The sequence below is a fragment of the Haematobia irritans genome, chromosome 4, assembly GCF_050003625.1.
Source record: "Haematobia irritans isolate KBUSLIRL chromosome 4, ASM5000362v1, whole genome shotgun sequence".
Taxonomy (NCBI): domain Eukaryota; kingdom Metazoa; phylum Arthropoda; class Insecta; order Diptera; family Muscidae; genus Haematobia; species Haematobia irritans.
Genome location: NC_134400.1, coordinates 2,653,668 through 2,668,944, shown reverse-complemented (window position 1 = coordinate 2,668,944; position 15,277 = coordinate 2,653,668). Strand labels below are relative to the sequence as shown.

The window sequence follows — 15,277 nt, the reverse complement described above, 5'->3', positions numbered from 1 at the left end:
TACGCAACAATTTGAAAAAATACTAATTTCTAGAAATGAAGCAGGTACCTACATACCTATCTAATATTAGGTATAATACCAACTTAACCATCATGGTAATTTAGTGTAGTTGTTGAAAAGGGTTCTTATTTTGATTTGTAATTAGTTTTTGGGTTCTATTGATGATCCACAAACAAATATTTAAAATACAGTCATAAAATGATTGGAACAGTTGCTGGATGCCTTGCATTATTGATGTGTAAGTAGGAAATTTCAAAAGGATTGTTGAAATAACGAGAAAAAAAATTAACAAATAAAAAAGGCAAAAAAAAAAAAAACTAAAAACCAATAAAAACATACGATTTGGGGTACAAAAATAGAAAGGACAATTTTATTAAAAAAAAAAACAATCTTAAGAATTACAATGGGTTTTCTTTTCATTTAAGTGTGTTAAAATAGTTTTTGTTTTTCTAAATATATTATTAGTAGTAAAAAATCTTTGATACTTTCATTTAAAATCTATATACATTTCTTATTTTTACATCTAAAATAAAGACAAATAGCAAATATTGGATTGGAGGAGAAGATCTTTTTAAAACCCTGTCTCTAAAGCTATCCGCTGTTGTTTATATAGCCTAAAATTTTTAAGAAAATAACTGATGCCTAATCATAAGAGTCAATAAAATTTGACTATCCTTTTACCTCCCACAAATCTGATATTATTGGAAATAAAATAAAGGCTACACACAATAGCAAAAACAAAACTGGATGCTATTGTCGGTCTTGTGTTTGAGATTTTCTTTTCATACTCGTATGATATCGTTGCTAATTATTATTTACATTTTTTGCAAATAATATTAGAGGCTAGCTTTTGATTATGCTGCTAATACAAAAGACACAAAATAATTCGATTTTCCAATTGTTCAGTCAGAAAAATAAAATAAAAAAAAACTAATCTATTTTTTACTTTTTTGTTTTAGTAAACCAATTAAAAAAGAAATATGCTGTACAACATTAATAATGAGAAATAAAAATAATACCTAAAAAAATAAATAACAAAACATGTGTTTATGTTTAATACGAAACACTCATAACAATGTTCAAGAAGTGATTTAGTGAATGTATTATAGAATATGTGTGTTTTATAGATGGTGGTTGTTGTGGAATGGAATGTCTGTTGAAATAACAAATTTGAAAACTGTAATGATTTCTTTGCTTCTCCAGCAAGTAGTACGAGTAGTAGTAGTTAATTAGTACCTAAATAGTTTTGCATACAAGGAGTTATGTTCAAATTAAAAATACGACAAGAGATAATAAGAAATCATTGCTGCCCCTTTCGAGGATTGGTTAGGGGGGTGGTTCTCATACGCATATGTTATAGTTTATTGTGAGAGCCTTTATTAAATGCAAGTGGTGGTAGAAAAAGAACTGTACTAAACCATGCTGTTTGCTAGCTTCACAAATTTTATAGTAATCAAACAATCATGCGCAAGTAGCTCTAGTTTGCCCTGGTTTTGATATCAGGTGACAAGCTCTCACACTATCTAGTGTTGGTAAGTTATCGATCAAATTAGATTCTAGAAAACTAAACTAACAACTAAGGAAATTATAATCAAAATAAATCATAAATTAAAGGATTAAAAATAACAAAAAAAAAAAGAAAATAATTTTATACCGAAATCCTTGAAGCAAGCAAGTATTCATCCCTCACCTGTGGCAAGTAGGATAAACTTTTCGTACTTTCAGCATAACGATTGACAGCTCTTAACTCATCCATTGTCATGCCACTGCCATTCTTAGCGGCACCGGCTGCACCGCCAGAGGTCGTTGACGATGAACACGACGATGAGTGGCGTATTCCCCTTTTGCAACGAGAACATACGCGCGATGTTGGTTGTGAGTGTGCTGCCGTGGATGTTGTAAGCGCTTTTAGGGTAGAGGAAGATGTCGAAGGTTTGCCAATAAATTCGTAGTCATTGAGAAAGTCCTGGTGTGGCATGGTCGTTTGGGTTGTTGTTGTTGGATCTAGGCTTTTTGAGTTTGCGTTCGTTCTTAGGCGTCTTTGTTGTTGTATACCGCGGATTTGAGCTGTATTGGAGGTACCGGGCGATTTCTTTTTATTTTGCTTGTAACGTCGTTTCACCACGCAACGCATCATTTCATCGCCGTCTATATCGTCTGGACTATCTGTGTAGTTGCAGTCTGCTGAGGCAGACAGTGTATGATCGGCCGAACAGGATCTGGATTTAATTGTTCGCCTTGATTTTATAACTCCCTTCGAAGAAGCAGCACCGGTGGACGATAATGACATATGGAAATTGGCATTTTTTGATTGATTCTCTATATTTTCGTCATCATGATTCGACGATATGTCCAAATCATTAGGGAAGTCTTCTAAACGCTCATCTTCGTCATTAGCTTCATCATTATCTCCGTCGTCGTCTTCGTCATCGTTTTCATCTACGTCGTCATCTTCATCTTCGTCCGGTTGGAAATCATGTTTGTTACGAGTTGGTAATGGCGAAGACGTCATAGCGAACAATCCTGGGCCCTCTAAAGATACAGAGAGTCGGGCACATGATTCCATGAATGAATGTTCGGGTGTAACACCCAATGACACAACACTGTTATCCAAAGCAGAGCTAGAGCTGGTTAGCAAGGCAGGCGTTGAACGTGATTCCTCTTGAGCAACTGTTTTGGAAGGTGATTGAGGATACATAACGATCACGTATCAACAAAAATTAACAGATATAGTTTTAAGTGATAAAATAGAGCAGCATGTTTTTTTATTGCAAATATTTGTTGGTGTTGGAAAAAAAAATAGAGAAAAGAAAGACATATGACATAGATATAAAATATCTTCGTATAATTATTACTACTATATTCGGGGGGAAAAAATCATAGAACTCGAAGGGCGTATCGGATATTTTTAATTTTGTACATAGTATTTCTTTTAGGAAACTGCCGAAAAAACTTTATCCCAATTTTCAATAATCACACAATTTAGACTATAATTAACTAATGGCAATAGGACAGGCATTTTATAGATGAAATATGTGGTATGGTGGGTGGCAAGCATACTAAGATAGGTGATTGTTAGTAAGTGATATAGTTTTATGAATTGTAGTTAGGCATAGTGTCATGAGAAAGATTTTAAGCTTGTGTCGACTGGCTAGTGACAGTGTTAGTCACAATAGCTGCGAGTTTTTTTCTTAAACGTGGTGTTCAATGTTTACATTTTAAATTAATCACAGATGAGAAAAGTAAATTATCTATCTAAAGATAAGTTAATCGAGTACATAGTATTTAAAAAGAATAACAAAGAATAATAATAATACTCACGTAAACCCCATCGTTCGCATTGGCACTGTAACCAAGTTTTTTCCGCTTCCAATGAATGTTGCACTAAAATTATAGAAAAAACAACAAAAGCGATGATAAGACTAAACAATAATAAGCTTGAGTACTTGGCATAAAATAATGCGTGAGTAGCAATTCTAAATTTTATGGTAATCGAAATAAATTTGCGAACTTTGAGATAGTACTTATAAAAATCATATGCTAGAAAGTACATACGAAATTTCCAATCTGATTGTATTTTTTCTTAATCCTTTTTTGAGAAGTAACTTCATTTTATTTTTGGAAACATTTGCATTATGAAAACAAACCGCAATATATCAAATGAAAATGAACCCAAATTTTGGATTTCCGAAATTTCACAATGGTGACAACTATACACTCTTTGATTGGTCCCAATAGCATTCTATTATGGAGAAGGGGTAAGGTGGGTACTTGTCGCGGTTGCCACTCGAACCAAAACTAATCTACAAAAATTTTGAGAAAAGAAAAAAAAATTATTTTGCAAAATTTCTATAGGAAATTTTGTCAAAATTTTATTTCTATAGTAAATTTTGTCAAAATTTTATTTCTACAGAAAATTTTCTCAAAATTTTATTTCTATAGAAAATTTTCTCAAAATTTTATTTCTATAGTAAATTTTCTCAAAATTTTATTTCTATAGAAAATTTTCTCAAAATTTTATTTCTATAGTAAATTTTTTAAAAATTTTATTTCTATAAAAATTTTTCTCAAAATTTTATTTCTACCAAAATTTTCTATTAAAAATTTTATTCTATAGAAAATTTTCTCAAAATTTTATTTCTATAGAAAAATGTTCTCTAATTTTTATTTCTATTAAAAACTTTCACAAAATTTTATTTCTATAAAAATTGTGCTCAAAATGTTATTTTTATTAAAAAATTGTAAGTACTTTTTAGGAATATTTTGCAAAATCTATCAAAGCATCAAAATTTCTACCAATCTACCAAAAATCTATCATTTTTGTAGAATTCTACCAATTGAGGCAATTGGTGAAAACCCGAACTAGTACCACGAGTTCGGTTTTTCCACCAAAACTTCAAACTAGAATTGCAAAAACAGGAATGAGAAAACTATACTTTTATAAAATTTGTTTCAATATTTGAATCGAAAAGTTATTGATTGATAGGGAGCCACCGTGGTGCAATGGTTAGCATGCCCGCCTTGCATACACAAGGTCGTGGGTTCGATTCCTGCTACGACCGAACACCAAAAAGTTTTTCAGCGGTGGATTATCCCACCTCAGTAATGCTGGTGACATTTCTGAGGGTTTCAAAGCTTCTCTAAGTGGTTTCACTGGAATGTGGAACGCCGTTCGGACTCGGCTATAAAAAGGAGGTCCCTTGTCATTGAGCTTAACATGGAATCGGGCAGCACTCAGTGATAAGAGAGAAGTTCACCACTGTGGTATCACAATGGACTGAATAGTCTAAGTGAGCCTGATACATCGGGCTGCCACATAACCTAACCTAACCTATTGATTGAGACATTTTGCCTTTCCAGATTGATTGAAAAAAGTTATTGGAAAACTAGCTGGTTTTCGGCGCGGAATCCAAACAAAGTTTAACCCTATGAAAAGAGTCCAAAATGGGCTGGCTAACGCGATTCTAAAGAGATGTGAGTGGCCGAATACTTGTTTTTATTTTAAAACTAATTTTCCCCAACCGTTGGGTTTATTTTCACTCAGACTTTCAAAATAAAAGGCTTGATTTTATTTTGGGGTCGATTTTCACACTTCACATTTTGCATGGGGCTAATCTTAATAATTATTTTCAAGTTTTTTTTTTTATTTCTGAAAGATTTTGCGCAGGTGAATTTAAAAATGAAAATCTATGCATTTGAGCACCAAGGCGTGTAAGTTTAGCCGCTAAAATTGCCAATTTTTCGCGGTTACTTTTCTTTAATAATTAATTTTAAAGAAAATAAACTTTTTAAATTGTTACTTTGGATGATTCCCCACCAAGTTATAAAAAAAATTGTCCAAAAAAATTATAATTTTATTCTTTTTTACCGATTTATTTTCGATTTTAGCGGCTAAACTCTAAGTTAATACTCACCTTTAGCTCAAATTATAAAAGCCAAATTATGAAAACTAAAATTGATTGATGTCACTATCTATATGTTCTATTGTCAATTCTATATATATATTTTAATATACAATAAAGAACAAACATTCGATACTTACAAGCATATTTCTGTTGGGCAAGTTTACCCCGAGGTGGCGGAGGATATTGAAAGCTGCATATCCATTCATCCTGCACTTTCAATATGCGCCCAGTAACTCGAGCATAGTATTCATAGTTGTCACGACCAAACAAATCATGTGTAGCAAACTTATCAATTATATACTTCATAATTTTTGTGGCCACCTGTAATGTGGGCAACAGAGAGCAATAATATAATTATCGGTTTATAGAGAGAGCATATCAGTTTGCTTACCTTAAATTTTAAAACATCTTCCATTCGTGCTGTCTTACCATCACTTACACATGACTGAAAGAAACTTGGAGCTACTGAGACGCCCAAAGCTTCGCTGGTCATGCCTGTGCCAGCATGATCAGCATTGCTGGCAATCACACGGAATGTACCAAATAATAAAACTAATAAATGTTGTGTATATTTTGGCAGTGATGTAAATAATCTGCAAAGAAATCGTAAAAGAAAACAGCAAAAGATCAATCATCAGTACATCACACAAGAGATATTCGTTTCAACAATGTTTGGGAATATACAAAAAAAAAAACTATAAGACTAAATCTAATTCAAGATGAATGTTTGGGATATATATTTTAATAGATTTTCAATATCTTCCATCTGCCGTTTTTTACTGTTCATATGATGATTCATTTGTGAGTAGATTCAAAGGAAATAAAACGATAGTGGTATGAATCATATGTGTGGTAATATGATTCCTAGTATAATCTGTACAACCAGTAGTGTTTGTTGTTGCTAGTAGGTCTAACAATTTGCATTATTTAACACCCAGACAGATAGATAGACCACTTATGCCTGGAGTTTGCATTATTTGGCAAATCTTTAAATTAACGCTTTCATCAAACCATTGCCTAATTAAATGTGACGCTGTGAAATAAAGCCAGTAGCAGCTATGGTCAGACAATTCACCTCATGAAAAAAGGTAACAAATCACTTGAAATACAGATCACAATTGCCACAAGACACCGGAGGCATTTGCACGCTGCACAGTGCTTCGATGTCATACTTCAAATGGGCAAATATGAAGTGAAAAAAGAAACAATTATAATGAAATATTTCTAAAAGTAAATTTAATATAGACGGCCAAGATTTGGATATAGCCGAAGTCAGCACGGAATTTGACTATGGAAGTGTTGTGGCAATACACTTGAAAAAATACATTTGGAAAAGTGCTGGCCACAGTCGCTTGGTTGTTATCTTTTTAACTCGTCTAAAAACTATGTATACTCAATATCTGAATGCAATGCGTTGATACGATTACATACTCAATTGTCTGAACCTACGATTTATCGTTCTTCTGACGATCTTGAAAGACAAGGAGATTGTGATTTTGAGATATTCTAAAAAAATCAAACTTATTTGGACATTAGAAAAGTGGATCCATATTCATATTGTGGAGTTGATTCTGCATGAAATATAGATTTTAACAGGTTGGCTGATAAGTCCCCGGTCTAACAAAGAAAAACACATTTTTTTGGCAAAATTCGTTTTTATTATTCAACATAGTTCCCTTCAAGAGCGATACAACGATTATAACGACCTTCCAATTTTTTGAAACCATTTTGGTAGTACTCCTTCGGTTTTGCCTCAAAATAGGCCTCAGTTTCGGCGATCACCAAACTTTTCCCTGCGAGCATCCTTTTGAGGTCTGAGAACAAGAAAAAGTCGTTGGGGGCCAGATCTGGAGAATACGGTGGGTGGTGGAGCAATTCGAAGCCCAATTCATGAATTTTTGCCATCGTTCTCAATGACTTGTGGCACGGTGCGTTGTCTTGGTGGAACAACACTTTTTTCTTCTTCATATGGGGCCGTTTTGCCGCGATTTCGACCTTCAAACGCTCCAATAACGCCATATAATAGTAACTGTTGATGTTTTTTTCCCTTCTCAAGATAATCGATAAAAATTATTCCATGCGCATCCCAAAAAACAGAGGCCATTACTTTGCCAGCGGTCTTTTGAGTCTTTCCACGCTTCGGAGACGGTTCACCGGTCGCTGTCCACTCAGCCGACTGTCGATTAAACTCAGGAGTGTAGTGATGGAGCCATGTTTCATCCATTGTCACATATCGACGGAAAAACTCGGGTGTATTACGAGTTAACAGCTGCAAACACCGTTCAGAATCATCAACACGTTGTTGTTTTTGGTCAAATGTGAGCTCGCGCGGCACCCATTTTGCACAGATCTTCCGCATATCCAAATATTGATGAATGATATGACCAGCACGTTCCTTTGATATCTTTAAGGCCTCTGCTATCTCGATCAACTTCATTTTACGGTCATTCAAAATCATTTTGTGGATTTTTTTTTTATGTTTTCGTCGGTAACCACCTCTTTCGGGCGTCCACTGCGTTCACCGTCCTCCGTGCTCATTTCACCACGCTTGAATTTTGCATACCAATCAATTATTGTTGATTTCCCTGGGGCAGAGTTCAGAAACTCATTATCAAGCCAAATTTTTGCTTCCACAGTATTTTCCCTTCGGAAAACAGTATTTTATCAAAACACGAAATTCCTTTTTTCCATTTTTTCACAATAACAAAAGTTGCTTCACAAAAGACGCTCTATCTCACAAACTAATTGACTTACAGACGTCAAATTTTGACACGAATCATTTGAAGGTTGGTTCTATATAAAAATAATATGCATTTAATATTAGCGACGCCATCTATGTGTCAGACCGGGGACTTATCAGCCAACCTGTCATAAGAAACATTATGTAAGCACTTTCAACCACACTCGTCACACTGTGCTCTACATGAAGATCCATGGTCGCTATAACACCACATGTGCTGACTACTACCTTATATTGTATAATATTGAGCTCTTATGCTGGTTAGTGGATGATTGTTATTTTTTGTATAGTAAGAAGAATGAAGTGTTATGAATGGGGAAAATGAAAGTGAAAATTGACCGTTTATTTATTAAAAAAAAAAATCACAAAAGAGATTAACATTATAAAACTAATTCAAAAAGTTAAAGATAAATAAAATATCAGTAAGTGTACATATAGTATACGATCATAAAAAGAAGCCAGCAAATTAATAACAATCTCGTTATACTTTATATATTAAATACTTTGTAAAACTTGTAAACGAAGAAACGCCCTTGGTACGAAAACTGGATGACATAAAATAACTGGTTTACTAAGAAATCTGTCATCATTTGACATTATTCAGAAAGCCCGCATAATATAAAACCTTGTTTAAAATCCGTCAAAGTAATAATTACCACTGGGAACAGAAAAAGAGTAAAACTTTAGTATAGAAATTGTTCTTGTGTTGTCGAAAATTTCTAAAGATGGGAGAAAATTAAATTAATTAATAGGTCGAAAACCTTTAATATCGTAAAATATTATGATTTTAAATAAATAAATATACAAAAATAAATAAGTAAATTAGTTAATTTAATTTATTGTTCTTCTGAGTAATATACCATTCGACTTTGTTTTAATACCCAGCAAAAATTTTGGAAGTTCTTCCAAAGGCATAACTTTAAAAGCACTTCCAAAAGATGTACTCCCAAAGATGTTATTTATTTTAACTACACAGAAAGTTCCTTTAATTCAATTATTTATAACTCGCTTTTTTCATATTTTTAGTGGATAAATTTAATTTTTGTGTTTCAAAAAGGTTAAAGACAGAGTAAGCATTAATAAAATGGTACAAATTATTGAAATGTTGTCGAAAAAAATCTAAATCCATTCATGAAATATTGCGAATTTTTCAAAATATTTTAATTAAAACGTTTCAAACAAGCGTTAGAATGCATTAAAAATCACAAAAATTATAAAAATGATTCATTTGGCAAAATATGACATTTTTGAATTCACATCCAAAACACTGAATTCGAATCACAGAGTAAGAAGTGATGCAAGTTCAGTGCAACGGCTGTTGAAATGGTGGACATCCGTCCTTTGCACTACTTCCGGATCCAAAAAGAACTTTTTCACTACTATTTTGGCTACGCTTTTTTTGCTGGATATAAAAACAAGCCTTTCTTATATTAATTCCTCAGTTAAAGACAAGATGCTCCCTTTGTTCGAAAATAAATACTTTTCTGTTAAAAACCTGAATTGAAGATCAGTATTTTTGAAAGTCAACATTTTCGAGTGCGATATGAAATAAGCCAAACAAAAACGAATTCAAACATAATGACACTGACATTAACACAAACATAACGTACAAATACTAATAAATCCTAAAGGAAATTGCCAGTGACAAGGGTTTTCTATTATTAACACATGTAATATAATTAGGTGATGCCTTATAGTCGACAGCTTTCGCAAATGACCACTGATTCCTACAATAGTGTGTTATTTTTCACATTTGGACGATTTATGTTATTTATGGCACACAGAGAAAAATATTTATTGAATGTAGAAATATTAAGAGCATTATATGATCGTATAAACACACAAACATTTTTTCCGATTCAATCACGAAATTAATTTATCCAATTAATTTTTTAATTGAAATGTCTTCAATCACGAAAACTATAATATCCATCATCCATTAATTGGACATAAAAAATATATATTTGATCAAAAAATTTGTAGATTTGATTTGAAAATTAATTGATTTTTAATTGAATCAATTTTTTAATTGGTTCAATTACAATTAATTGGTTTAATTGGTTCAATTAGTAGTTTACATTAAAGGCTCATTATATTTTTTAATGTAAAATTGATTTGTCAGTAGGATATAGACATACGTTATAGATATCATATTTATTTGATTTTTAATTATTATTTAGTTTATAAGAAATATTTGAAGTTTAACCAATAATATATTTTGTAACGAATAGGGCCTCTATGAGGCTATGTTACTACTAAAGTTGAAATAAATAAATAAAAATTTAATTAATATATATATATATAATATAATATATATATATATATATAATATAATATATATATAATATATATATATAATATATATATATAATATATATATATATATATAATATATATATATTTAATATATTTATTTTTTTAGGTATGTTTTAGAGTAGTTTTTGAAAGAGAGAAAGTACGTATCATAAAGTGGTGTTATTTATATACATTTTTTTAAAATAAGTTTTAGTTTTATTTATTTATTTTATTTTATTTATTTATTTTTTTTCTTTAATGTATATCTTTTTGTAATTATGCTTTTTTGTTGTATAGGTTATTTTTTGTTTTATTTGTTTATTTATAATTTATATACTTTGTTATATTTTGTAATATGTGTCCAAATATTTATAATTTTAATTTTATTATACATTATAATAGAGTAGTATCCTGTTGTTGTATTATTGTTAGTATATTAATGTTAGAAATAAGAGAATTGTTTTGTGTAGTATTTAAAATGTTGATTTAAGTAACTGTATAAGGCCTTTGTAAGGCTTAGTTACATATGAAAATAAATAAATTAAATTAAATTAAATTAATTTTGATTGGAAAACTTAATCAGTTTTTATTTGATTCGATTAATTATTTAATTAAACATAAATCCAATTTTCAATTAAATTAGTTAATTGAGTTTTGCAAGCGACAACAATTACATTTTTTAATTGAATTGTTAATTGGAACAATTGTTTAATAAAAACCGCGAGAATTTTCACTCATTTTCTTAACGTTGTCTTTTTAGTTTGTTAAAAAAATATATTGTATCAATTAATTTGTTTTCAATCACATTCTTAATTGACTTTGTACTTTTATTTTGATTAAAAAATTGTTTGTATCAATTAATTTTTGTTATTAAAAATTAAAAAATGCAATCGTGATTTTTACTAATTTAGTCTTCCGAATTTGTGTCAATTTTTATCAATTAATTTTTTAATTAAGAATTTTGAATCATTGACCTAATTGACTTAATGTTTCTAGTTTGATTAAAAAGTTAGTATCAATTAATTTTTAATTGGATATATTTTGGTGATATTTTTTCAGTGAAGCGTACACACGAAGTTAATTGATCCAATTAATTTTTAATTGAAATGTATTTAATTACGGAAACGAATAATTGATCCAATTAAAAAATTAATTGATACAACCAATTTTTGTGATTGATTTGTGTTTCAATGAAAAATTTGTTGAACCAATTAAAATTTTTATTGAATATTTTTTAAAAATCAATTAGTTTAAAAATTCCATCCTAAAAGATAGCAAATAATTATGGATTTATGAGTAAAAATTCCTTCAGTGTGAATATTTATATTATATTTTTATTATATTTTTGCCTTTCAACGGCATTCATGGAAAAAATATGCGTTCAAACTGCTTTAACCTTCCTTCTATTCTAATTTATTTATGTTTTATTTATTTATTTAAGCCAAATTTTTTCAATAGAAAAAAAAATAAAATATTCGAAAAGAAAACAATTGAAGCAACAACCACTCCTCACCAAAATCTGTGATCCACTACAGCATCGTGATATTTTATAGATCTTCTGTCCTTTATACCACAACCAACATCATCATGTTCATCAACAGCAGCATGGGAGTATTGGTCACTTTTTTAACCTATAAACTACAACAACAGATGCGAGAACATCAATGTTGTTGTTGTAGCCATCGATACCAAGGCATTGGTTCAATGTAAACCAAATCAATAAAACGATGTTGAACTATTTAATTTTATGCAAACATAAAATTAATGATAAATAAAAATGTGTGAAAAACGTACAAACCGACAGTGAAAAACAATATCTTGGATATCAATACAAATATAGATAATAAAATCAAATCGATTAGTGTACAATTTTCAATGTTTATAGTTAGAATCATCTGCAATTATCTATATATATTCTGGTATTATATTTGACCAAACATGGGGCAAAATGTGGTCCTACAAAAGAAGTCTACAGTTATTCAATTTTTAGAATAAACAATGAATATGGAATTGAATGTTGGGAATTTTACTAAATTCATAGATTTTATGTTATACGCAATTTTATATCTATGTGGAATGGAATGGAATTTGGAATGAGGTGGAGAAAGTTGTTTTAGTAAAGAAACAAGAATCTTGGTACGCGATACTTTTCCCATCTCATTTCTCTTCTTAAATCGAATAAATGAAGGAAATATCCATAGACAAAATGAATGTGATTTTTTTCATAAAACAAGAAAAACCTGTCATCACATTATGAAAAAATTCTATGGCCTAAAAAAGTACAATCTGAAGCTGATTCAGTGTGTAAATATAACCATAGCGATAGGCGGTAGGCGAAACATTTTTGCCGCAACGGCAAATACAATAAGCTTGACGGCGAATAATTCCCTTTTTCACGTTTTCTAGCGTTTTTGTTGTCAATACAGCATGCTTTGACAATATTAAACAATGAAGTTGAATAAAAACATACAATGGCTTGTTATTTGTTGAGTTATTTCAAGAAAAAATAATCTACAGGTGTCCAGGCAACAGCAATTGCTAGTGGCGAGTTAAAAAATTGATAAGAGTGGCAACACTATACCAGTTTTCGTCAAGGCGTTAGAATAAGTTTTAATTTAGCGACACGCCGCTAGCCGTCACGGTATTCTGTCGCGGATTTTGGGCTTCCCATAAGAAATACACGTAAATAAGTGTTCGCCTACCGCCTATCGCTATGGTTATATTTACACACTCAGTACAATTTCAACTATGCTCTCTCATCTCCGATTTTGCATAGTATTTTCATTTCATTTCATTTTATTTTATTTCTTTTTTTTTTTTTTGAGATTATAACATGTGGACCATTTTATTGTTAGTTCACTGGTTGAACGTGATCGTGTCTCAATAGTTATGTCCGGAACCTTAGGACTTTTCACAAATAAATTCCATTCGTTGCCATTATTTTAGCCTCCACCGTTCCTTCATTTGTTCACATATGACGATTTGTTTGGATATTTAAGCAAATAAATATAAACAAAAAAATGCTAACTTAAAATATTTTTCTTTCGGCAGATTAATTTCATATTTGCATTTGGGTGGTCGTGGATCAGTACAGTTTATCGGGTACTTTAAACATTGATGAAAAGAAAATTGAATTGCAAGCTGTGTCTAAACAAAAAAATAAATATCTTCAGAAGAATGTGGAGTGAAATTATGACAAATGAGTATAACAGATATTTTTAAAAATTTATAAAATGATTAATCATCACTGCTTTATCTATTGTTAAGAAATCTCTTGGTATTGGGCTGTAAGCACGGTTACCACTCGAACCATAAATAATCTACCAACATTTGGTGAAAATTTTACCAAATAAACTGCCAACCGAAAAATCTTATTTTTATAGAAAATTTTGTGTTTGAAGCCATGTGTTGACTAAACTACAAGAGTAGCTTAACAACAGAGAAAAGTATTTCTCTGTTGAAAATTCAGTCAAAATTTTATTTCTATAGAAAACTTTTTCAAAATTTTATTTCTATAGAAAATTTTGTCAAAACTTTATTTCTATAGAAAATTTTGTCAAAATTTTATTTCTATAGAAAATTTTGTCAACATTTTATTTCTATAGAAAATTTACTCAACATTTTATTTCTATAAATTTTTTTTTCAAAATTTTATTTCTATAGAAAATTTTGTCAAAATTTCATTTCTATAGAAAATTTTGTCAAAATTTTATTTCTCTAGAAAATTTTGTCAAAATTTTATTTCTCTAGAAAATTTTGTCAAAGTTTTATTTCTATAGAAAATTTTGTCAAAATTTTATTTCTATAGAAAATTTTGTCAAAAATTTTTTTCTATAAAAAATTTTGTCAATAAGTAAGGGTCGAAAAACCACAAAAAAACATAAAATAAACTACTATTCTTTAAAAGCTAAGAGAGATTTTATTTATTTATTTTATATTATTTAATCAAATAGAACCCCCATGGACCATATGTTGATAGATATATAATATAGGGTAATATCATGATATAAATTATATATTACATACATCAAAAATTGTTAAGGTACTAACACAAAAAATTAAAAAAAAACGCGAACACTATTCGAAAATTGTTTTATATCCTGAGTCCCACAGTTTGGTAATTCGAAACGCAAAGAGAGCGGAGCCAGCCAATACCGGCGACACAAACGCAAAGAAATCTAGGAAGCTCATAAAAATGTTGGACCCAAATGCAAAAAACAGAACTCATTACATTCAAAATATTAAGATTTGTCTACCTCGTACAACTAGCCAGTCTAATTCTCCTGTCGGGGTTTTCATTAATTTCTCTTAGAATACTTCTGCCTCTACTGTCATCCTTCTTGGTGGTATAATAAAAAATTGTGTCATTCGAACCCTCCCTTTTACAGAGTGTTGCCATAAAATGAACATGCAACATAAAAAAATAATTCAACATCGTTTAAATGTGAATAACGAAACAAAAAACATGATGTCACCAAGTGAGACGTCTATGTCAAGAATGAGAGACTGGCGGAATGATTAAATGACCATAACTTTTAGGTTATTACATATGATATACGCACAATTGTACATGGATGTCTATGTGCGGCATTCCACGAATATGTGAATTACAACCAAAAACATTTAATTGCACAGAGGGTCTGGAGTGCAATCCCAGACTTCCAATAAAATATTAAAAATATTTATCAGAATTTTATTTCTGAGTATATTAGTTTAGAAAAACTACATTATAAGTGTTCAGAAATGTAAGTCTGGAATAAAACAGACTGCAACTATAACCATTCGATTCGTTCTAAATTCTATTCTATGGATACATCGTATAGGACAAAATATACTT

At 30.4% G+C, this 15,277-nt stretch overlaps 1 protein-coding gene across 9 annotated transcripts in view; it reads right to left on the bottom strand.

The window, feature by feature from the left end:
* RhoGAP71E (Rho GTPase activating protein at 71E) overlaps positions 1-15,277 on the bottom strand; it is a 60,883-nt gene that overhangs the window by 29,168 nt on the left and 16,438 nt on the right. For 6 of the 9 annotated variants that reach the window (XM_075303425.1, XM_075303428.1, XM_075303427.1 and 3 more), the window contains exons 3-6: positions 5,797-5,998; positions 5,543-5,726; positions 3,322-3,384; positions 1,691-2,670 (exon numbers count right to left, since the gene is read on the bottom strand). In XM_075303425.1, the coding sequence (XP_075159540.1) occupies positions 1,691-2,670; positions 3,322-3,384; positions 5,543-5,726; positions 5,797-5,998 (1,429 nt within the window). The remainder of the gene's footprint in view (positions 1-1,690; positions 2,671-3,321; positions 3,385-5,542; positions 5,727-5,796; positions 5,999-15,277) is intronic. The other 3 variants (XM_075303432.1, XM_075303433.1, XM_075303430.1) reach the window with 1 other exon arrangement.